Genomic DNA, 27,240 nt, shown 5'->3' on the forward strand with positions numbered 1-27,240 from the left:
AGAAAATTTCGTAATTTTGATTCTATAGAAAATTTTGTCAAAATTTTCTTTCTATAGAAAAATTGTTTATGGAAGTAAAATTTTTTATAGAAATAAAGTCGTTAAAATGGTACTAGTAGCGATGCAAACGCCATGGTGATAAGAACAAGATTACAAAACCATCATAAATGATTCAAACACTAAATCGAAATAAATAAAATTCGCACTTTAGTGGCAACCAACTGCCTAAAGATCTGAAAAAGTCATGATAGAAACTTGTTTTTGCTTTATTTTTCGAATTTCTTACGTATTTCCCGATTTCAATTCAAATTTTAAAGCCTCTAGTTAGGCTTTTGTCATCCAGAAAGTAACCTGAAGCATACTTTTAGGCCTAATCATTTATATACATAATTAAACTACTTATAAATTATTGTGAAATATATACTAATCTCATTTTCAACCCGTTAGGGTTTGTGTTGATCTAACTAGGGTCAAATCTAAAACTCCTACCCCACCCTTGGTACATTCCATTTCAGGTTCTGGCGACAGACTTTTCTCATCTTCTTCTCGTCTTTGTGGTGTCTGACTATTTCTTGATTTTATTGACAAATCAATCGGTTCATCTTGAACTTCTTCATCACTTTTTAGAAAATTCTCTTGACTCTTCAAAGCGGGTAACATAAATACAGGCGGTGAACCAGCTAAAGCTGATGTAGCCACTACCGTAGAAGGTGGTGGTAATTGGCTAAAAGCAAATGGGGCAAATGGACTATGCAATGGCTCTGAATGACTACGAAAAATTTGTAAAAATTGTTGCCGTCGTCTTTCTCGCTCATCTGAATCTTCATCACCATTATCCATGGACTGATGAGCTGAGTTACAATTTCTATCGGATTTGAGAAGGGCATGTTGATGGGCATGCAGATGATTACGATGTTGCTGATGGTTGTAATTCTGATGTCTTAGGCTTGTTGTACTGGTACAATCATCATTGGGATCTCCAGCCGAAGAGGCTCCCGAATCACTGGGTGTATCGCTTAGGCGGGATTCATTGTGGCTTTTATTACTGCTACTATTGTTGTTATTATTGCTATGCTGGTTCAAAGCCTCAGAGCCATTGAAAAATTTCGCAGGATTTAAAAAATTATTCAAATTAGTATTCCCCACATGGACGGCGGAGTTATTATTTGTAGTTGTAGGCGGTATACTAAGCACTGTTGCTCCTCCCATGGCGGATTTGATGCAGGGATTTGTTTTGTCCTGATAGGTTTGGCGGGCATGAATTTGATGCAGTCTCGCTAATTGTTCTAGGTTACTATTATTACTGTTGCTTGCATTTTGCCCCGTTGAAGCTCCACTAGACTGTTGCTCCTGCAGCAGGCAGTGGATTTTAAACCAATTCGAACGGCGTCCATATCTGGAGCCACTTTTAGACATGCCTACTAGTAGGCATTTACGCAGCCGGCACGCTTTGCAAGCAGTGCGATTTTTCTTATTGATGACACAATCTCCATTATTTTTGCACCCAGCTATGGCTGAGATGTTGTTGTAAGTGCGGCCAAAGAAAGACTGAAATGAGAGGATAAGCAAATTTTGTAAATGATAATTTTGTAATTGATAAAAAAAGAATAAAATCAAATTTCGGAAATAGAGCACAGCGGATATTTGGCCAATTTTACATAGTTGCGTACCACATTTCAACGGCATCGGATGAATTTTCTCATCCAAAAGGTTCCGGAGCAGTGTTGCCACAATTAATATTAATACTTTTTTTTGGACCAATATTTTTTCAAAATTGGACCAAAAGTCGAACCAGAGGACAATTTTCCCAAATTAAATTAAAATCATTTAAAAGTTAAAATTTTTTCAAAATTTTACTTAGATAGAAAATTTTGTTAAATTTTTATTTCTATAGAAAATTTTGTCCAAATGTTAATTCTATAGAAAATTTCGTCAAAATTTTATTTCTATAGAAATTTATGTGAATATTTCATTTCTATAGAAAATTTTGTTAAAATTTTATTTCTCTAGAAATTCTTGTCAAATTTTTTTCTATTGAAAATCTTGACAAAATTTTGTTTCTATTGTAAAAATTTTATTTCTGTAGAAAACTTAATTAAAAATTAGTTCATTAGAAAATTTTGTAAAAATCTCATTTCTTTAGGAAATTTTGTCAAAATTTCAGTTTTATAGAAAATGTAGCCAAAATTTTATTTCTATAGAAAAAATTGTTAAAAGTTTATTTCTAGAGAAAATTTTGTTAAAACTTTATTTCTATAGAAAATTTTGTTAACATTTTATTTCTACAGACAATTTTGTCGAAATTTTATTTCTATAGAATATTTTGAAAAAAATAAAAAACAAAAACAAGTATATACGGCAGTAAGTTCGGCCAGGCCGAATCTTATGTACCCTCCACCATGGATTGCGTAGAAACTTCTACGAAGGACTGTCATCCACAATCGAATTATTTGGGTTGTGGTATCTTAAAACTTCTTAACATCGTTTTCTAAATTGTGAGTTAGTCCATACGTGGTATATATTAGACAAAAAAGTTATGTATAGGTAAGTCTACAAATAATTACGAATCGACATGGACTTTTGCACGGTACGTAGAGAGCCAGAATTGAAATATGGGGTCGCTTATATGGGGGCTATATCGAATTATGAAATTGATATGGACCAATTTTTGTGTAATTGGGGATCGATTTATCTGAGGGCTATAAATAACTATGGACCGATATGGACCTAGTTAGGCATGGTAGTTAACGGCCATATACTAGCACAATGTACCAAATTTCAACTGACTCGGATGAAATTTGCTCCTCCAAGAGGCTCCAAAACCAAATCTCGGAATCGATTTATATGGGGGCTATATATGATTATGGACTGATACGGATCACTTTTGACATGGCTGTTAAATATCATATGGTGGTAGTACCAAATTTCAATCAGATCGGATGAATTTTGCTTCTCCAAAAGGCACCGGAGGTCAAATCTGGGGATCGGTTTATATGGGGGCTATATATAATTATGGACTGATATGAACCAATTCCTGCATGGTTGGTGGATACCATATATTAACATCACGTACCAAATTTCAACGGAATCGGATGAATTTTGCTCTTCCAAGAGGCTCCGGCGGTCAAATCTGGTGATCGGTTTATATGGGGGCTATATATAATTATTGACCGATTTCGACCAATTTTTGCAAGGTTGTTAGAGACCATACACCAACACCATGTACCAAATTTTAGCCAAATCGGATGGTATACGCTTCTCTTATAGGCTCTGCAAGCCAAATTTGGGGGCCCGTTTATATGGGGGCTATATATAATTATGGACCGATGTGGACCAATTTTTGCATGGTTGTTAAAGACCATATACAAACACTATGTATCAAATTTCAACCGGGTCGGATGAAATTTGCTTCTCTTAGTGTCCCCGCAAGCCAAATTTTGGGGTCCGTTTATATGGGGGCTATACGTAAAAGTAGACCGATATGGCCCATTTGCAATACCATTCGACCGACATCAATAACAACTACTTGTGCCAAGTTTCAAGTCGATAGCTTGATTCGTTCGGAATTTAGCGTGATTTCAACAGACGGACGGACATGCTCAGATCGACTCAGAATTTCACCACGACCCAGAATATATATACTTTATGGGGTCTTAGAGCAATATTTCGATGTATTACAAACGGAATAACAAAGTTAATATACCCCCCATCCTATGGTGGAGGGTATAAAAATACCGATTTGACGAAAATGGACAAAAATCAACCAAATTTCATTTCATTTGGTCCGACCATCTGACCAAATTAATAATTTTTTATACCCTCCACCATAGGATGGGGGGTATATTAACTTTGTCATTCCGTTTGTAACACATCGAAATATTGCTCTAAGACCCCATAAAGTATATATATTCTGGGTCGTGGTGAAATTCTGAGTCGATCTGAGCATGTCCGTCCGTCCGTCCGTCCGTCCGTCCGTCCGTTTGTTGAAATCACGCTAACTTCCGAACGAAACAAGCTATCGAATTGAAACTTGGCACAAGTAGTTGTTATTGATGTAGGTCGGATGGTATTGCAAATGGGCCATATCGGTCCACTTTTACCTATAGCCCCCATATAAACGGACCCCCAAATTTGGCTTGTAGAACCTCTAAGAGAAGCAAATTTCATCCGATTCGGCTGAAATTTGGTACATGGTGTTAGTATATGGTCTCTAACAACTCTGCAAAAATTGGTCCACATCGGTCCATAATTATATATAGCCCCCATATAAACCGATCACCCGATTTGGCTTTCGGAGCCTCTAAGAGAAGCAAATTTCATCCGATCCGGCTGAAATTTGGTACATGGTGTTAGTATATGGTCTCTAACAACTATGCAAAAATTGGTCTACATCGGTCAATAATTATATATAGTCCCCATATAAACCGATCCCCCGATTTGGCTTGCGGAGCCTCTAAGAGAAGCAAATTTCATCCGATCCGGCTGAAAATTGGTACATGGTGTAAGTATATGGTCTCTAACAACCATGCTAAAATTGGTCCACATCGGTCCATAATTATATATATCCCCCATATAAACCGATCCCCCGATTTGGCTTTCGGAGCCTCTAAGAGAAGAAAATTTCATCCGATCCGGCTGAAATTTGGTACATTGTGTTAGTATATGGTCTTTAACAACCATGCAGAAATTGGTCCATATCGGTCCATAATTATATATAGCCCCCATATAAACCGATCCCCAGATGTGGCTTGCGGAGCCTCTAATAGAAGCAAATTTCATCCTATCTGGTTGAAATTTGGTACATGATGTTAGTATATGGTCTCTAATGACCATGCAAAAATTGGTCCACATCGGTGCATAATTATATATAGCTCCATATAAACCGATCGCCAGATTTGACCTCCGGAGCCTCTTGGAAGACCAAAATTCATCTGATTCAGTTGATATTTGGTACGTGGTGTTAATATATGGCCTCAAATACCCATGCAAAAATTGGTCGAAATCGGTCCATAATTATGTATAGCCCCCATATAAACCGATCCCCAGATTTGACCTCCGGAGCCCCTTGGAAGAGCAAAATTCATCGGATTCGATTGAAATTTGGTGCGTGATGTTAGTATATGGTATCCAACAACCATGCATGAATTGGTTCATATCAGTCCATAATTATATATAGCCCCCATATAAACCGATCCCCAGATTTGACCTCCGGGGCCTTGTGGAGAAGCAAAATTCATCCGATCTGATTGAAAATTGGTACGTGGTGGTAGTATATGATATTTAACAACCATGCCAAAAGTGGTCCATATAAGTCCATAATCATATATAGCCCCCATATAAATCGATCCCGAGATTTGGTTTTGGAGCCTCTTGGAGGAGTAAATTTCCTCCGAGTCAGTTTAAATTTGGTACATTGGCTAGTATATGGCCGTTAACAACCATGCCTAACTAGGTGCATATCGGTCTATAGTTATATATAGCCCTCAGATAAATCGATCCCCAATCACACAAAAATTGGTCCATATCAAGTTCATAATTGTATATAGCCCCCATATAAGCGACCCCCATATTTCAATTCTGGCTCCCTACGTACCGTTCAAAAGTCCATATCGATTCGTAATTATTTGTAGACTTACATACCTTTTTGTCTAATATATACCACGTGTGGACTAACTCACAATTTAGAAAACGATTTAAGATACCACAACCGAAGTAATTCGATTGTGTATAACAAGTCTTTCGTAGAAGTTTCTAAGCAATCCATGGTGCAGGGTACATAAGATTCGGCTTGGCCGAACTTACGGCCGTCTATACTTGTTAGACCTATTTTGGTCCGATCGGACCAAAATGGATCAGTTTCTATTAGGGCTACACATAAAAGTTTTCCAATATGTCTCATTTGCAATACCATCCGACCTACATCATTAACAACTACTTCTACAAAGATTCAAGTCGATAGTTTATTTCGTTCGGACGGACGGACATCGCTAGATCGACTCATAATTTCACCACGACCCAAAATATATATTCCTGTGTTGCCAACTGAATGATAAAGTTAATATACCTCCTATTCTATTGTGGTACATTGACAAAAATGTTACATAGTGGATCTAAGATCCACTGTAGTCGTTTCAAGCGACATTCTAATTTCAGCCGGATGTATGTTTCCTTCATGTCGAAAAATTCAGTGTCTGATGTTATACCTTTCAAAAACACTTCGATAGAAATCTATTTCAAATGTTCTTAACTTACTTAACTTTGGTTGGTTCGATTTGTTTAATTTAGTAAAGGCATAACTATAAATGGCACAATAAATATTAATTAAACAAACACTTAATAACAAATGTTAAAGAGGCAAATAACACATGATGTGGTTGATATGTAATTTCGATTAAGCTGAAAAGAGGAGCAGATATTTACTGACGCTGAGGCTGCCGACTAGCAGTCATTCAGACATCCCATCAGCTAGTAATGGCAATGGCTAAGATACTTAAGACCATGATGGTGTATTTAAAACTGCTACCATAGCCAATGGTTGTTAATGATAGCAGCAGCATTCATGACGACGATGATGATGACAGAAGCGTTGAGGCTGATGGTAAAAGAATAAAAGCTGCCATATATATATAAAAAAACACAAAACCTTATTATAGCATGGTGTCAGATTGGGAACAAAATGAAGGCAACAAACTGCAAATCTGATGAAAATGTGAGAAAAAGTCAAGGTCATTGTAAACCATCCTCACACGATATTTATTATTCGTACATCACATCAAATACTGAGATAACCAGATGTAGCATTAGTTAGTTAAATATATAGCAGCCACCGTCTGCATATATCTCGAAGTAAAAAAATAAAATTAACTACAAGTATGACTACATTTTTATACCCTAAACCACATAGTGGTCAGGGTATAATAAGTTTGATCTGCCAAAAAATGTGCCTACCAGAAATATTGATTTTAGACCCCATAAAATATATACCGAGCGACTCAGAATCACCTCCTGAGTCGATCTAGCGCTTGGTGTCCGTCCGTCCATGTATTTGTTGTTCACAGGATTCCGGTCGCAATTATTACCCGATTTTGATGAAATTTGGTACAGGGAGTTTTTTGGGCACAAGGACGAACGCTATTGGATTTGGAAGAAATCGGATCAAATTTAGATATAGCTCCCATATATATGTATCGCCCGATTTCGACAAATGGGGTCACGTTGCGCTTCTTTTCAAACGGATCGTCACCAAATTTGGCAAAAGGTAATCTTTTTCATCGCCCTTCAAGTCTGCAAAATTTCATCCAAATCGGTTCAGATTTATATATAGCTCTCATATATATGTATCGCCCGATTTTCCCAAATTTGGCCACAAAACCTTTATTTATCAACCGATCTTACTCAAATTTGGCTAAATGTAGTTTTCTATAGCACTAACTATATGTGCAAAAAAATCATCAAAATAGGTTCAGATTTAGATATAGCTCCCATATATATATAAAAAGCCCGATTTTCCCAAAGTTGGCCATAGAACCCTTATTAATTAACCAATCTTACTAAAAGTTGGCTAGATCCAGTCCTCTATAATACTAACTATATGTGCAAAATTTCATCGAAATCGGTTCAGATGTAGATATAGCTCCCATATATGTATCGCCCGATTTTGAAAAATTCGCCCCTTATAACCTTATGTTTGATCATACAGGCCTCATTTCTTAACTGATCTTTCTCAAATTTTGCACAAGGTAACCTTTTGTGGTATTAATCAAACCCGCAAAATATTATGCAAATTGGTTCAGATGTAGATATAGCTTCCATATATGCATCGCTCGAATTTCCCAAATTTTGCCATAGTACTCTTATTTATTAACCAATGTTACTCAAATTTCAAATTTTTATGTACTGGCCGATCGTATTTATACGTACTTGTAGCCCTTACATAAGAATATTGCTAGATTTTTTATAAATTTGGATATATTACCCACACTAATTGAACGATTTTCTCTTTATTTAATAATAGACTCAATATTAGTGGCATACTATGTTAAGTCCGTAGGTGCAATATCAACTACAGCCAGTGTTGCTAGAAGTAGGGGAAATTCCCTATATATAGGGTTTTTCTAATATTTAGCGTCTTGTAGGCACGTTGGACCACAATGTAGAGACATTTTAACTCAACACAATTTGTAATAATTTTTACATTTTGGTGGCTCTAGAGGAGGAAATTAGAAGCCGGCAAGGTTTGATCTTTAGCAACATTTACCACTCGTTCCAAAAAAATATAGCAAAATTTGAAGATTACCAAAAATGACCACAAATCTACCAAACAAATATTTCTATAGAAATTTTTATCAAAACTTTATTCCTGTAGAAAATTTTGTCAACATTTTATTTCTATAGAAAATGTTGTCAAAATTGTATTTCTATAGCAATTTTTTTTCCAAAATATTTCTATAAAAAATTTTCTCAAAATTTTATTTCTATGGAATTTTTTTCTCAAGATTTTATTTCTATAGAAAAATTTCTTACAAAAATTTGTTTATAGAAACTTTTTCCAAAAATTTATTTTTATAGAGATTTAACAAGAAACAAGTATATACGGCCGTAAGTTCGGCCAGGCCGAAGCTTATGTACCCTCCATCATGGATTGCGTAGAAACTTCTTCTAAACACTGCCATCCACAATCGAATTACTTAAGTTGCGGTAACGCTTGCCGATGGCAAGGTATCTTAAAACCTCCTAACACCATCTTCTAAATTGTATGTCCATACGTGGTATATATTAAATCAAAAAAGATCGATCCAATACGTATATAATTCAGTTTGACAAAGTAGACATAAAATTTTGACAAAATTTTCTACAGAAAGAAAATATTAAAAAATTTTCTATGGAAATAAAATTTTCACAAAATTTTTTTATAGAAATAAAAATTTTGACAAAATTTTCTATAGAAAGAAAATTTTGACAAAAATTTCTACAGAAATAAAATTTTAACAAAATTTTCTATAGAAATAAACTTTTGACAAAATTTTCTATAGAAATAAAATCTTGGTCGATTATTTTTGGCTCGAGTGGCAACTATGATTATGAACCGATATGGACCAATTTTTGTGTGATTGGACTAATTTTGGTATGGCTGTTAGCGACCATATACTAACACCACGTTCCTACTTTGAACCGGATCGGATGAATTTTGCTCCTCCAAGAGGCTCCGGAGGTCAAATCTGGAGAACGTTTTATATGGGGGCTATATATAATTATGGACCGATATGGACCCTGTTCCAAATTACAACCGGATTGGATGAAATTTGCTTCTCTTTGAGGCTTCGCAAGCCAAATCTGGGGATCGGTTTATATGGGGTCTATATATAATTATGGACCGATGTGGACCAATTTTTGCATGATTGTTAGAGACCATATACCAACATCATGTACCAAATCGGTTTATATGGGGGCTATATATAATTATGGACCGATGGGAACCAATTTTTGCATGGTTGTTAGAGACCATATACCAGCACCATGTACCAAATTTCAGCCGGATCGGATGAAATTTGCTTCTCTTTTAGGCTCCGCAAGCCAAATCTGGGGATCGGTTTATATGGGGGCTATATATAATTATGGACCGATGTGAACCAATTTTTACATGGTTGTTAGAGACCATATACCATCACCATATACCAAATTTCAGCCGGATCGGATGAAATATGCTTCTGTTAGAGGCTCCACAAGCCAAATCTGGGGATCGGTTTATATGGGGGCTATATATAATTATGGACCGATGTGGACCAATTTTTGCACGGTTGTTAGAGACCGTATACCAACACCATGTACCAAATTTCAGCCGGATCGGATGAAATATGCTTCTCTTTTAGGCTCCGCAAGCCAAATCTGGGGATCGGTTTATATGGGGGCTATATATAATTATGGACCGATGTGAACCAATTTTTGCATGGTTGTTAGAGACCATATACCAACACCATATACCAAATTTCAGCCGGATCGGATGAAATATGCTTCTGTTAGAGGCTCCACAAGCCAAATCTGGGGATCGGTTTATATGGGGGCTATATATAATTATGGACCGATATGGACCAATTTTTGCATGGTTGTTAGAGATCATATACCAACGCCATATACCAAATTTCAGCCGGATCGGATGAAATATGCTTCTTTTAGAGGCTCCACAAGCCAAATCTGAGGGTCCCTTTATATGGGGGCTATACGTAAAAGTGGACCGATATAGCCCATTTTCAATACCGTCCGACCTACATTGATAACAACTACTTGTGCCAAGTTTCAAGTCGATAGCTTGTTTCGTTCGGAAGTTAGCGTGATTTCAACAGACGGACGGACGGACGGACGGACATGCTTAGATCGACTCAGAATTTCACCACGACCCAGAATATATATACTTTATGGGGTCTTAGAGCAATATTTCGATGTGTTACAAACGGAATGACAAAGTTAATATACCCCCATCCTATGATGGAGGGTATAAAAATACTACATTTTCCCTGGCAACACTGACTATGAGGTATAGTCAGATTGAGACAAAGCACCCATAAACATATACTCCTTAATTTTCTTGAATATGCAACTGCGGTATGTCCCATACCTATGTCAATGTTACCCCACAAATGCTTATGTTTAATAATTCACCAAGTGTGGTTTAGGGTATGATATAGTCGGACCCGCCCGACTTTCTACTTTACTTACTTGTTAAACCATGAATTCGAATTTTAAATATACCTCTCGATAAGTATAGTTATAAAAAAAATAAGGAAAGTCGGGAAGGACCAACTATACTATTTATACCCTTCACCAATGTGTAGATCACAATTTTTAGTGCTACATAAAAGTTTACATTCCCATATGCAAAAATTTTAAATTGAACTAATGTTAACAGAATATTTACTCCTACGAATTTTCTACAACTAAAATTGAAATCGGCTAACGCCCTGGGACGAAACACAATGTTAGTAAAAATATGACAAATATTTAAAGCAAATATTTTTATGCAATTGCACAAAAGTGCACTTTATCGGGCGATTAATATGTATTAGAGTTATAGGTAACTTTGAGGCATTTTTATAATTTTTGGTAGCACACTTAAAAATAAAGTGAACCCCATATGGCACTAAAGCCAATTTAATTCTATTTAGTGGAATTGTTTTGAGAATGTTTTCTTGACTTCAATAGTTTTTTTTGAGTACGTTAGTCAAATGAACTAAAAAGGGGGAAATTATACACAACTGAAGTAAAAAGATTTTGTAAATTCGTGTTCCCCACAATATAGTTCCGAAATTCCTAAAATTTGTAAATTTTACCAATAATGCGCCCATCATGAACTTCGTATGGTACTAAGGACATTTTTTCAATTTTGAATTCTAATTTTTTCCTTCAAACTTCGAAATTTTCTTTAATAAGCGAAAAAAAAAAAATAATTTTGTCTAATACATTTTCTTGCATATGTCGAAAAAGATTTATTTATTTTTGTGAAACCGTCGTGATATCTGCGTTTGTGATACAATTTAGTTAACTTTTTCCAAAATTAATCTAAATTTTCTGATTTGAAACAAATTTTTTCTCCGGTGGTCATATGAATCTAAATACGGATTATATATATATATGTGACTTAGACTGACGTTTCATAGAAATGGACAAATTTATTATACTCTGTACGACAGTAGTGGTGAAGGGTATACAAATAACCTTTAGTGCAGCCATAAAAAAATATCTGTGGATAAGTTTATGGAGGGTATAGTCGTATATCGAATTAGAGGTTTGCTGGAGGGTGACTATTTATTAGGGAAACCAACCTCACAACCAGTACAGGACAAGTACCTGCTGTGTGCCAGTTCTTCTCAATACGTATCGTAAAACTTGACTTTTTTGAGGTTATACGAACTCAGAACGCTTTGACATAACAGTGAAATTTGTGTTATTTACATTAACTACAAAGATTCATCTCGTCCAAAAAATGGCATTAAATCGTGAACAGTTTATATATAATCCTTATATAAGGGTCTTACTCAAAGTTGGCACAAGGTATCAATGAAACCTGCAAAATATCGGTTCAGATTCATATATATTTATTATAAATATTTACTCAAATTTCATATTAGGCGATCTTTTCTACATTTCCATATAGATCTTACATAAATATTTATTTTTTTTATTTATTGATCTCGTAAAGCTATATTGCCAGATTTTCACAAATTTGGCTACACACCAATTTGCATATTATTTTGAGCCAATTTTCATCTTAACTTAATTATTTTTATTTAGGAGATCTCCTCCCATATAAGTTACAAAACGAATAACGAAATAAACATAATCCTTTGTTCTACCATACATGACACTATGGCAATATCGAGATATCAGCAATAAAATTTATATAAAATTGCTTGGTACTTTAGCATTGCAATGACTCTTCCATGGAAAATAAGTCCGACGTTAATCTACGTTCAACTATAACCACAATTGACAAAGGCTCGTTTGCTTGGCTATGTCATTTTAATCTCTAATCTCATTTACGTTTTGAAATTATAATTAAATTTAATTAATTTCATAGAACACCAAAACAAAAAACGATATAATAAAAATGAAACAGCAGTATTGTAAATCTAATGGAAATTTATGCTAATGCTAGCTAGCACTTGTAAATTGTGGCAATTTACAAAACGCTCTCTTAAACAGTGGTGGATTAATATAAACAGCAGTTAATTGCTTGAAATGGGATGCTGTCCGTCAGCCAACCAATTTGATATCAACTACACTCTCACTTTACGTTTTAGAAAGAATGAGGGAGAGAGAGAGCGCGCGTAAGATTATTCATTTGTTCCTCATATATATGGTTGAATAGGTGTAATTAATTGTAATTACTTTTTAACTGGCCTTTGAAAAAGAGAGAGAGAGAGAGAGATAGGGAGAGAGAGAGTTAAAGGCCTATTAAATCGTGTTCCATGTGGGAACTTGGTTGATAGACAATAAAACATGGTTGATTCCATAAACGCCACAATAAATTTTGGCTAATTCTTTTGGCGGTTTCTTCTGTGCGCAATTTGCGTCTTAGTTTGTCTATAACTTTGGACTCTGTAATTATTACCAAATTATAGATAACTTATGAAAGTTAAAAATCTTCTGATATTTGTCTAAGCTCAAAAGAAAAGTGGTAGTTAGCCAAAGAAACACCCAGCTTTTAAAAAGTAATTTTTGCACTTAACGCATAACTAAAGATGTTGGTTTTTTCTTTTTTTTTTGTAGATTTTGAAACTTCACAATTTAAAGGGGCAAATAATTAATGGTCAAATTTTTTCGCTTTCATCAACAATTTGCTCTATTTAATGTATGTACTTTGTGAACTAAAGAAATTCAAAAATTAAATTAAAATCGGTTGGGTAAATTGTAAGCTACCATTTACCATGAAAGTCTAGTAAAAATAATTGGTGACCATATTATCTTCCATGTTTGACGTTTTATACCCACCACGACACAGGGGTTCCAAACACGGTTACCACTCGTGCCACAACTAATCTACCAAAGTTTCAAGTAATTTTTACCAAAAATCTACAAAATATTAAAAAAACAAGTTAGGAAAGACTAAAGTCGGGCGGGGCCGACTAAATTATACCCTGCACCACTTTGTAGATCTAAATTTTCGATACCATATCACATCTGTCAAATGTGTTGGGGGCTATATATAAAGGTTTGTCCCAAATATATACATTTAAATATCACTCGATCTGGACAGAATTTGATAGACTTCTACAAAATCTATAGACTCAAAATTTAAGTCGGCTAATGCACTAGGGTGGAACACAATGTTAGTAAAAAATATGGGAAACATTTAAATCTGAAACAATTTTAAGGAAACTTTGCAAAAGTTTATTTATGATTTATCGCTCGATATATATGTGTTAGAAGTTTAGGAAATTAGAGTCATTTTTACAACTTTGCGACTAAGCAGTGGCGATTTTACAAGGAAATTGTTGGTATTTTGACCATTTTTGTCGAAATCAGAAAAACATACATATGGGAGCTATATCTAAATCTAATCCGATTTCAACCAAATTTGGCACGCATAGCTACAATGCTAATTCTACTCCCCGTGCAAAATTTCAACTAAATCGGAGTTAAAAATTGGCCTCTGCGGTCATATGAGTGTAAATCGGGCAAAAGCTATATATGGGAGCTATATCTAAATCTGAACCGATTTCAACCAAATTTGGCACGCATACCTACAATGCTAATTCTGCTCCCTGTGTAAAATTTCAACTAAATCGGAGTAAAAATTGGCCACTGTGGTCATATGAGTGTAAATCAGGCGAACGATATATATGGGAGCTATATCTTAATCTGAACCGATTTCAATAAAATGCACATGACTAAACTACTAATTGTACTCCTAGTGCAAAATTTCAACCAAATTGGGGTAAAACTCTGGCTTCTGGGACCGTATTAGTCCATATCGGGCGAAAGATATATATGGGAGCTATATCTAAATCCGAACCGATTTCAATCAAATTTGGCACACTAGACTATAGTACTAATTGTACTCTTAGTGCAAAATTTCAACCAAATTGGGGTAAAACTTTAGCTTCTGGGACCGTATTAGTCAATATCGGGCGAAAGATATATATGGGAGCTATATCTAAATCTGAACCGATTTCTTCCAAAATCAATAGGGATCTATTCTGAGTCAAAACATATACTTGTGCCAAATTTGAGGTCGATTGGACTAAAACTGCGACCTAGACTTTGATTACAAAAATGTGTTCACGGACAGACAGATATGTCTATATCGACTCAGGAGCCCACCATGAGCATTTTTGCCAAAGACAACATGTGTCTATCTCGTCTCCTTCTGGGTGTTGCAAACATATGCACTGACTTTTAAAACCGTGTTGCACAGTTTGGCGCAGGGTATAAAAACGTCTTTTCAAGTCAAAATTTTATAGATTTTTTTTTTCAAAATTTCATCTCTATAGAAAATTTTGTCAAAATTTTATTTCTATAGAAAATTTTGTCAAAATTGTATTTCTATAGAAAATTTTGGCATAATATAAAAAAATTCTATAAAAAAATTTTATCAAAATTTTATTTCTATTCTATTTCTATAGAAAATGTTGTCAAAAATTTATTTCTATAGAAAATTTTGTCACAATTTCATTTCTGTAGAAAATTTTGTCAAAATGTTATTTCTATAGAAAATTTTGTCAAACTTTTATTTCTGTAGAAAATTTTGTCAAAATATTATTTCTATAGAAAATTTTGTCAAAATTTTATTTCTATAGAAAATTTTATCAAAATTTTATTATAGAAAATTTTGTCGAAATATTATTTATATAGAAAATTTTGTCAAAATTTTATTTCTGTAGAAAATTTTGTCAAAATATTATTTCTATAGAAAATTTTGTCAGAATTTTATTTCTATAGAAAATTTTGTCAAAATTTTATTTCTATAGAAAATTTTGTCAAAATTGTATTTCTGTAGAAAATTTTGTCAAAAATTTATTTCTATAGAAAATTTTGTCAAAATTTTATTTCTGTAGAAAATTTTGTTAAAATTTTTTTTATAGTAAATTTTGTTAAAATTTTATTTCTACAAACAAAAATTATCACAATTTTATTTCTATAGAAAATTTTGTCAAAATTTTATTTCATTATTGTTGTTTTTGATTTCAGCTTAAAACCATGCATTGACTAAACTACAAATGTAGCTTAACCAACAGAGGAAAAGTATGCTTGTCAAATTTATTTGGACAAAGCCCTATAGACTGCAAGATGGTTGGATGTACAGCTGTTTCGGAATTACCACATTCCTCATCAGCATCCTCTACTTGCAGTAAAACTATCAACCAATTATCAGAATAAATTCTGGTACTTCACTCAACCCAAAGTGAACTACGCTTGAACCTTCCGAAAAAAGGTTTGATAGTCGGCTACTGCCTAAACAAATTTGCAAGCATAGGTTAGGTTAGGTGGCAGCCCGATGTATCAGGCTCACTTAGACTATTCAGTCTATTGTGATACCACATTGGTGAACTTCTCTCTTATCATTGAGTGCTGCCCGATTCCATGTTAAGCTCAATGACAAGGGACCTCCTTTTTATAGCCGAGTGCGAACGGCGTTCCACATTGCAGTGAAACCACTTAGAGAAGCTTTGAAATCCTCAGAAATGTCACCAGCATTACTGAGGTGGGATAATCCACCGCTGAAAAACGTTTTGGTGTCCGGTCGAAGCAGGAATCGAACCCACGACCTTGTGTATGCAAGGCGGGCATGCTAACCATTGCAACACGGTGGCTCCCAATTTGCAAGCATATCTCTTTTCCTTTGCCAAACTCAAATCATCGATTTTATTTCTATAGAAAATTTTGTCAAAATTTTATTTCTATAAAAAATTTTATCAAAATTTTATTTCTACAGAAAATTTTGTCAAAATTTTATTTCTATAAAAAATTTTATCAAAATTTTATTTCTACAGAAAATTTTGTCAAAGATTTATTTCTGTAGAAAATTTTGTCAAAATTTTATTTCTATAGAAAATTTTGTCAATATTTAATTCTATTGAAAATTCTGTCAAAATTTTATTTCTATAGAAATTTTTGTTAAAATTTTATTCCTGTTGAAAATTTTGTCAAAATTTTATTCCTGCGAAACTTTTATTTCTATACAAACTGTTGTCAAAATTTTGTTTTTATAGAAAGTTTTGTGAAACTTTTATTTCTATAGAACATTTTGTCAAAATTTTATTTGTGTAGAAAAGTTTGTCAAAATATTATTTCTATTGAAAATATTGTTCAAATTTTATTTCTATAGAAAATATTGTTCAAATTATATTTCTATAGAAAATTTTGTCAGAATTGTATTTCTATAAAAAATTTTGTCAAAATTTTTTTTCTATAGAAAATTTTATCGAAATTTTATTTCTATAGAAAATCTTGTCAAAATTTTATTTTTATAGAAAATTTTGTCAAAACTTTATTTCTATAATAAATTTTGTCAAAATTTTATTTCTATAGAAAATTTTGTCAAAATTGTATTCCTATAGAAAATATTGATCCTCGGTAAGGAAAGCTCTTTTTAAGTATATAATAATCACTAAACTACAGTGGATTTTAATTTTTAAGTTAATCAATTCAACATTCTAATTAATAAAAACTCTCAGTCCAAGAATAGGTGATAGAGAATAATGTCATAAATTTTTTCGTGTTAAATATTCATTTCTCCTTTAGAAAAAAGTCTTAAGTAATTTTTTGTGTTAAATATTTGCTTCATTTAGATGCTACTCAATTGTAGGTTATTCACAAATCTTGTCAGTTTGAGTTTCTATGACCAAGTACGCTCGATTATTTCAAGCCTTAGCATTTTTGTTCTATTTTTTTTTTTTTTTGATTTCTTATTTTGCTAAGTCATCTAATATGTGTGTAATTTTATATTGATTGACTGCATTTTCCTATACCCGTTTGTATCGCACAATTCAATAGAGATCATCTACAAATAGCCACATTCAACACCATGGAAGTTTTTGTTAAAAAAAAATGATTCAATTCATTGGCTCCTTTGATATCAGTACCTAGGTTTGCCAAAGAAATCAGTAGACTTAGAAAAACAAAACCCAACACCAGTCTAATTTTTTCCCATCATTTGATAAGTTATAATTTTGATGTGTGCTATTTCTTTGGTGGGTTAATTAAAAATCGATTTACTTTTGTTTTATTTTTTTTTGCATTTTATTTTGAATTACATATATTTGGGTTGAAGCTTATTTTTTATTTTTTTTTTGGTTTGAATTTCTGGTTCATTTTGTGAATGAATGCTCCGTAAAATTTTTATTTTTATATTAAAGGTTTTTTTTTTAGACTGGTGTTGGTGTTCATTTTTTTATATGCCAGGAGATTTCGCACACGTTTGGAATTTATCAAAATATAATTTTCTATTCCCTTGGTAGTGAATGTTGCTTTGTTTTGTGCTATTTTTAGTATTTTTTTAAGTTGCGTGGGAATTTATTTAAAAATCTTACAAAAAAGTATACAACAGTTAAATGCCAGCATAGATAATTTTCATGGGAAATTTTGCAAAATATTATTTAAAAAAAATTGATATATAAAAACACAATGTCCCTGGCTATACTATTTGAAGGTTAATAAAGTAAAAATAAATTTTTGGAAAAAAATGTATTGACATTTAAGTGTATAAAACAATAAAGCGAAATTTGGATATCGTTTGATATAAAGGGTGTTATATGTAAATATGCATAATAATTTTAGGGGTACATAATGCCCTTTAAAAGATTCCAGAAGTCAATTCCACGTATTGGTATAATATCGTAGTCCGACAAGAAGTAAATTTTGTTTAATACGCCTGTACTTAGCGTATTTCAAGCACTGATCCAAGGGTCTAAATTTTCAATGATTCCATGCGTCATTGAGATCATATGCCATTATTGTACAGAATTATCTGATTTTCGAGCTCTCGAATTGTTGATGGCTTACCAGTGTACACCTTCGTTTTCATATCATCCTAAAAGAAGTTCAATGTTAATCACAGCTCATTAATATCACCACCACGGTGATATTAATATCACCACCACGTGAGATAACAGAATAGAAATTTGGGGGTCGCTTTATATGGGGGCAATATACAATTATGAACACGAGTCTACCAAAAATAGCAGATTTTTTACTGTCTGATAGAATTCTTGATGCTTTGGAGGATTTTGCAAAATATTCCTATAAAATACTTCATAAATTTTCTATAGAAATAAAATTTGGCAAAATTTTCTACAGAAAAAAAAAATTCTGACAAAATTTTCCATAGAAATAAAATTTTGACAAAATTTCGTATAGAAATTATATTTTGACAAAATTTCCTAAACAAATAAAATGTTGACAACATTTTCTACGGCAATAATATTTTGGTAGATTAGTTTTGGTTCGAGTGGCAATCGTGATTTTTCTGTGATTGGGGGTCGGTTTATTTGGGGGCTATATATAATATAGATATATACGGACCAATTGTGGCATGATTTTTATCGGCCATACACTAGCGAAATGTACCAAATTTCAACCGGATCGGGTGAAGTTTGCTCCTTCAAAAGGCTCCGGAGGTCAAATCTGGGGATCGGTTTATATGGGGGCTATATATAATTGTGAACCGATAAGGACCAATTCTGGCAATGTTTGTAGATACTATTTACTAACACCATGTACCAAATTTCAACCGGATTGGATGAAATTTGCTTCTCTTAGAGGCTCAGCAAGCCAAATCTGGGGATCGGTTTATATGGGGACTATTTATAATTATGGACCGATGTGGACTAATTTTTTCATGGTTGTTAGAAAGCATATACCACCATCATGTACTAAATTTCAGCCAGATCGGATAAAATATGCTTCTCTTAGAGGCTCCGCAAGCCAAATATGGGGGTCCGTTTATATGGGGGCAATACGTAAAAGTGAACCGATATGGCCCATTTGCAATACCATCCGACCTACATCAATAACAGCTAATTGTGCCAAGTTTCAAGTCGATAGCTTGTTTCGTTCGGAAGTTAGAATTTCACAACGACCCAAAATATATGGGGTCTGAGAGCAATATTTCGATGTGTTACAAACGGAATGACAAAGTAAATATACCCCCCATCCATCAAAAACTGGGGTTAAAGTTTGTTAAAATGTCTTTAGTGCTATATGAAGTTCCAGACATATACAATTAATGACAAATTTGCTCATTTCGGAAACGCATTTTAAATAAACTTCGCCCATCTTAGGAAAATATGAACTGCCTTCGTATTTAGTCAAATTCTGCACTTAATTTGTATACAACTTTTTTTTTCTCATGTTAACTTCATGTCACTAAAATAAGCAAAAAAAAAAAAAAACAAGTATATACGGCCGTAAGTTCGGCCAGGCCGAAGCTTATGTACCCTCCACCATGGATTGCGTAGAAACTTCTACTGAAGACTGTCATCCACAATCGAATTACTTGGGTTGCGTAACACTTGCCGATGGCAAGGTATCTTAAAACTTCCTAACACCGTCTTCTAAATTGCAAGGTAGTCCATACGTGGTATATATTAAACTAGAAAAGGCCGATTAAATACGTATATAAGTTTGACAAAATTGTTTATAGAAATAATATTTTGACAAAAGTATCTATAGAAATAAAATTTCGACAACATTTTCTATAGAAATAAAATTTTGACAAAATTTTCTATAGAAATAAAATTTTGACAAAATTTTCTATAGAAATAAAATTTTAACAAAATTTTCTATAGAAATAAAATTTTGACAAAATTTTCATAGAAATAAAATTTTGACAAAATTTTTTATAGAAATAAAATTGTGACAAAATTTTCTATAGGAATAAAATTGTGACAAAATTTTCTATAGGAATAAAATTTTGACAAAATTTTCTATAGAACAGAAATTTTGACAAAATTTTCTATAAAAATAAAATTTTAACAAAATTTTATATAAAAATAAAATTTTAACAAAATTTTCTATAAAAATAAAATTTTAACAAAATTTTCTATAGAAATAAAATGTTGGTAGATTATTTTTGGCTCGAATGGCAAACATGATTGTGAACCGATATGGACCAATTTTTGTGTGATTGGTATAAGCGTAGGAAGGCCTCTGGGGAGGGGGCTTAGACCCCCCCCAGAAAAAATGTAGCCCCCCCCCAGAATTTGAAAACCTATTTACGATTTTACATTTTTTAAAAATTAAACAAGTATATACAACCGCACAAAGTTCCGCTAAAGACTTTCATGCACAATCGAATTACTTGGGTTGTGGTAGCAGTCGTTTGAAGTCTGATATTTATGAAATAGAGCTGTGATTGAACTTATGGTTTAGTTGAATAACTAACAGCCTGTTTCTGTATGTCGAACGAGTTCAATCGATCGACTGAAATGCATAGAAACAGCTGATTTTTGGTTATAAATTCAGCTGTTTGTTTCCATTTGAGTCGATCCACAGAGCTCATTCGACATACAGACACAGGCTGTAAAGCTCTTTTATTATATTGTTTAGTCTGGTTTAGTCATCTTAATTAAAAAATAGTAATTGGTATTAAAACTATTCTTTCATAAATTAGTATCTTAATAATGCTGCAAAAAAGCGTCGCCAAAAAAGAAGTGAAAATGTTCTTTTTGGGTCCGGAAGTGGTGCAAAATTGGCGGTGAAGCGATGAATGTAATAGGTTAGGTTAGGTTAGGTTAGGTTAAAGTGGCAGCCCGATTAAGATTCAGGCTCACTTAGACTATTCAGTCTGAATGTAATAGGAACTCGTCATTGAACGAATGTCCACCGTTTCAACAGCCGTTGCAATAAATTTGCATCACTTCTTATGGTGTGATCCGAATTCAGAGTTTTGAATGTGAATTAAAAAATTGTGTGATATTTTCCCAAATAAAAAATTTTTATTTATTCGTTTTTTATTTGATTATTGGTCGACCTTTTGTTAGAATTATATAAATATTTATAAAGACCTCGAGCTTCAAGAAACATTAATTTATAATAATTTTTATATTTTTTTATGATTTTTAATGCATTCTAACGCTTGTTTGAAAAAATTATCGATTTTTCTATAATGGATTTAGCATTTTTGTGGCAAAATTTGAATAATTTTTACCATTTTATTTATTCTTACTCTTTTTTTAAACTATTTGAAAAAAGAAAACAAAAATTACGCATTAAAATATAAAAAAAAAAACTGAAGTAAAAAACTTCCTGTGTAGATAATATAATTAACTTCTTTGTGAGGACATTTTTGGAAGTGCTTTTAAAGTTGTGCCTTTAAAACAAATCCCAATTTTTTTGCTGGGAAAAGTGTGGAACTACTTTTAGTTGCTTTATTATATATTATTTTGATATCTATTTTTGTATTCTTTTTTATGAAATAAAACAAGTAAGTAAAGTCTAAAGTCGGGCGGGGCCGACTATATTATACCCTTCACCTTTATGTAGGCCAAAATTTGTTTTACCATCTCAACTACTTCACATTTGCTGGAAGTTATATAAAGGAGACAATTTTTTTACTTCTACAAAATCTCTAGAATTAAAATTTAAATTGGCTAACGCTATCCAGTTAATTGGAGGAAACTTCCATTGAAAATGGGTCTAAAATGTGTAACAGTCTACCATATTTCCCAACTCTGATGTACGTATATATGGGAGCTATATATAATCAGAAGCGATTTTGACTAAATTTGACATGTATAGTTAGAATAATAATTCTGCAATCTCTGCAAAATTTCACGTAAATGGGAGAATAACTTTGGCCCCCTTGGTCATATGAGTGTAAATCGGGCGAAGATATATATGGGAGCTATACCTAAATCTGAACCGAAGTCAATCACATTTGGCATACTTACCGATACTATTAAACGTACGTGCAAAATTTGAAGCAAATAAGGGCAAAACTATGGCTTTTGAGGTCATATAATTCTAAATCGGACGAAAGATATATATGGGAGATTTATCTAAATCTGAACCGATTTTAACCAAATTTGGCACACATAACTACACCATGAAACGTACCTCTCGCGCAAAGTTTGAAGCGAGTCAGGGCAAAACTCTGGCTTTTGAGGCCATATAAGTGCTAATCGGACGAAAGATATATATGGGAGCTATCTAAATCTGAACCGATTTAAACAAAATTTGACACACTTAACGATACTACTAAACGTACCCCTTGTGCAAAATTTGAAGCAAATCACAGCAAAACTCTGGCTTTTGTGGCCATATAAGTTCAAATCGGACGAAAGTTATATATGTGAGCTATATCTAAATTTGAACCGATTTCAATCAAATTTACCAAGCATTGGTAGAATGTCAATTCTGCCCTCTGTGCAAAATTTCACGAAGATCGGTAGTAAACTTTGGCCTCTGTGGTCATATGAGTCTAAATCGGACGAAAGATATATATGGGAGCTTTATCTAAATCTGAGCCGATTTGGCTGATATTTTGCAAGATTTTCGAGATTCATAAAATATTTGGATGTACGGTATTTCAAGAAAATCGGTTCATAAACACGCTAACTATGACAAAATCGGGGATAAATATATATGGCAGCTATATCTAAATCTGAACCGATTTTTTCCAAAACCAATAGCGATTGCCTCTGTCCCAAGAAACGGCCCTATGCCAAATTTGAGGACGATCGGACTTACAATGTGAGCTGTACTTTGTGCACAAAATTACATATACAGACAGACGGACGGACAGACAGACAGACGGACATCGCTAAATCGACTCAGAATTTAATTCTAAGCCGATCGGTATACTAAAAGATGGGTCTATGGCCACTATTTCTTGGCGTTACATACAAATGCACAAACTTATTATACCCTGTACCACAGTAGTGGTGAAGGGTATAACAATAATTGAACCTATAAATTCAGTCTATAAATTTTTAGTTAGGGGGGGCTATAGCCCCCCCCTAGGAAAATTGTCTAGCTACGCTAATGGTGATTGGGGACCGGCTATATATAACTATAGACAGATATGGACCAATTGTGACATGGTTAGCGGCCATATACTAATATCACGTTCCAAATTTCAACCGGATCGGATGAACTTTGCTCCTCCAAAAGGCTCCGGAGGACAAATCTGGGGATCGGTTTATATGGGGACTATATGTGGAAAATTTTCGCACAGTTATTAGAGACCATATACTAGTACTATGTACCAAATTTCTGCCAGATCGGATAAAATTTGCTTCTCTTAGAGGCTCCGCAGGCCTAATCGGAGGATCGGTTTATATGGGGGCTATATATAATTATGGACCGATTTGGACCATTTTTTGCATGGTTGTGAGAGACCATATACAAACCCCATGTACGAAATTTCAACCGGATCCGATGAATTTTGCTCCTCCAAGAGGCTCCGCAAGCCAAATCTGAGCGTCGGTTTATAAGGGGGCTTTACCTAAAAGTGGTCCGATATGGCCTGTTTTCAATACCGACCTACATCAATAACAACTACTTGTGCCAAGTTTCAAGCTTGTTTTATTCGGAAGTTAGCGTGATTTCAACAGACGGACGGACGGACATGCTTAGATCGACTCAGAATTTCACCACGACCCAGAATATATATATATACTAGAGGTCTGCATCGAATAACTTTTCACTGCATGTATGCAATTCGCTGTCGAATATAGTACATACTCTGTCTTTCTCTCAGAGCGCAAGTAGTGAAGTGAAGAGAACACTTGCTTGTCAAATACCACCAAGTATTTATCCGAAACAATATGTGTTCCGAAAAAAAGGAACAATAAAAATGTAAGTACTTGAGAAAAAGTACAACATGGATTCTCTTCACTTCACGTGGTACCACAAGTATTTCTCAGTATGTGCGAAGCAAAACTTTCCATTATTATTAATCATAGATATGTATGTATATCACATATTTCATATATTTATGTATGTCACACACTTACCTTAACGTTTGCCCCTCTTTATAACAAACCAAAACATATATTATGGAGACTAACTGTTTTTTTGTATTTCTGAAACTGCATGTGGTACATGTAGTACTCTATGATGTTTTGTTCTCGCAACATACTCGACGTGATCACTCTGAGTACACTTCAATAAGAGAGAAAGAGGAATATGTGTTTGTTGGTAGTGAAGTCATCAGAGTAGCAACAAGAAGTTACTCGTGGCTTTTGGTGTTCATCAAAATGTGTACCAATTGTTTTGCGAATCTCTCAAATAGATGTACTCATGTAGCAAGTACACGTGTACTCTGCATTTACAAATGGAATTGTGCAGACCTCTAATATATACTTTATGGGGTCTTAGAGCAATATTTCGATGTGCTACAAACGGAATGACAAAGTTAATATATCCCCCATCCTATGGTGGAGGGTATAATAATTATAATGAGGCAAAATTTGACTAAAATCAACTAATTTTCATGAACTAAAATAATGTTAAATCGGTTATAGAAAATTTCATTCACTTCTTTCTGAGGGCACATTAATTGAATTTGTTGCGTAAAAGATCTGATTGGCATCTGACATCGTCCTCTTGAAACCACTTCCCCATTAAAATGTAACACTATGTTATTGAAACATGTTTGGTTGTTGATATTCTTTCTCTGCGTGTATCCCACTTTCATTTTATTTTTTGCCAAAGCTTATAAAATAAATGTAATTTCTGCGTTTTTTATATAACTCACCTTACATCCTTCACAGGTAAAGGCGCCAAAATGAAAACCAGCCGCTGGTTCGCCGCATACTTTGCACAGCTGGTTCATCTGAAAATTAAAAGCAAATGAATAATTAAAGAATTACTACAAATTACACAGATTTTTTTTTGCTAATTTAGAAAATGAACGAAGTAGTTTGATTAAGTAATAGCAAGCAAATACATACAACAATAAATTTTATATGGGAGCTATACGGGGTGGCTGATATGTAATTCAAAAAAGTAAAGCGCTATATATATTTTCTTTTTATACCCCGATCCACACTGTGGAACAGAGTATTATAAGTTTGTTAGTGCATATGTTTGAAACTCGCAGAAAGAAACGAGATAGACACATGGTGTCTTTGGCAATATTGCTCAGGGCGGGTTCCTGAGCCGATGAAGCCATGTCCGACTGCCTGTCTGTCTGTCTGTGAAAACATTTTTGTACTCAAAGTCCAGGTAGCAGTTTTAGCCCAATCGACTTCAACCTAGAACCTTATTGATTTTGGAAGAAATCAGTTCAGATTTAGATATCGCTCCCATATATATATTTTGCTCGATATTCATTTATATGGCCCCAGATGCTACAGTTTTTCCCTGATTTGCTTGAAATTTGGGAGTAGAATTAATAGTATCGTCAAGTGTGCTTGATTTAGATATAGCTCCCATATATATCTTTCGCCCGATATGTACTTATATCGCCCAAGAGGGCATGATTTTACGCTGATTGTCTTGAAATTTTGCACAAGAAGTACAATTAATAGTATCGTCAAGTGTGCTAAATTTGATTGAAATCGTTTCAGATGTTGATATAGCTCCCTTACATATGTTCTTCTGAATCGGCCTAATAAAACCAAAGTATGCAAATTTTCCTTATAAAATCGCTATACAGAAAAAAAAAAATTCACAAAAATTTTCCAATTAAAATTTTAATTGAGTTTTAAAAAATATTCAATTAAAAAATTAATTGATTCAACAAAGTTTTTAATTGAAACAAAAATCAATTACTAAAATTAATAGTATCAATTAAATGTTTAATTGGATCAATTAATTTTTTAATTGATCTTCAATTAATTTTAATTGATACTATCTTTTCTGTGATTGAAGACATTTCAATTAAAAAATTAATTGGATCAATTAATTTCGTGATTGAATCAGAAAAAATTTTTTTGTGTGTACCCCAGGGCATTAGCAGATTTAAACTTAATGTCTAGAGAATTTGTAGAAGCCTATACATTTTTGTCCAAATCGGTTCAAATTTAAACATACGTATATGAAGCACTAAAAATTTATATATCGTACCCGACAAATTTGAAGGATTTGAGATGGTATCAAAATATAGACCTACAATGTGGTGCAGGGTACAATATACTCGGCCCGCCCGGCTTTTGACTTTCCTTACTTGTTTGTTTCTTTTTCTTAATTTTAATGCTCCCAAAGCAAAACAGTGTATAAAATAACAACAAATTTTAGATTTAGGCTTATTCATATTGCCTGCTTTTGGCACCAATTATAGCCTTCAAATGGCCGATAAAGCCCACACTCTGCACAATTTTGGCCCATTCCCGGCGAAGCGCCGTTTAGAGATGATCGAAACTTTGGTATTTGTAGTGCCAGTGAGATATTCCTATTTAAGTCACTCCTGTTTGACACGTGCTGAGTGCGATGTTTCTGAACCCATAGTCTTCGGACGACATATTTGTCTGCACAGGACTTCAATACTACATTTTTATACCCTCCACCATAGGATGGGGGCATATTAACTTTGTCATTCGGTTTGTAACACATCGAAATATTGCTCTAAGACCCCATAAAGTATATATACATATTCTGGGTCGTGGTGAAATTCTGAGTCGATTTGGGCATGTCCGTCCGTCCGTCTGTTGAAATCACGCTAACTTCCGAACGAAACAAGCTATCGACTTGAAACTTGGCACAAGTAGTTGTTATTGATGTAGGTCGGATGGTATTGCCAATGGGCCATATCGGACCAATTTTACGTATAGCCCCCATATAAACCGACCCCCAGATTTA

At 33.7% G+C, this 27,240-nt stretch overlaps 1 protein-coding gene across 1 annotated transcript; it reads right to left on the bottom strand.

Moving 5' to 3' along the window:
• Positions 1-250: 250 nt before the first annotated feature.
• Positions 251-25,273, bottom strand: eg (eagle). The gene is made up of 2 exons (XM_075305339.1): positions 25,196-25,273; positions 251-1,548 (listed from the first exon to the last, which is right to left on the bottom strand). Exons 1-2 carry the CDS (start codon positions 25,271-25,273, stop codon positions 436-438), a joined length of 1,191 nt encoding a protein of 396 aa, XP_075161454.1. The 3' UTR covers positions 251-435.
• Between the last annotated feature and the right edge of the window lie 1,967 nt (positions 25,274-27,240).

This window comes from Haematobia irritans, chromosome 4 (genome assembly GCF_050003625.1).
Source record: "Haematobia irritans isolate KBUSLIRL chromosome 4, ASM5000362v1, whole genome shotgun sequence".
Taxonomy (NCBI): domain Eukaryota; kingdom Metazoa; phylum Arthropoda; class Insecta; order Diptera; family Muscidae; genus Haematobia; species Haematobia irritans.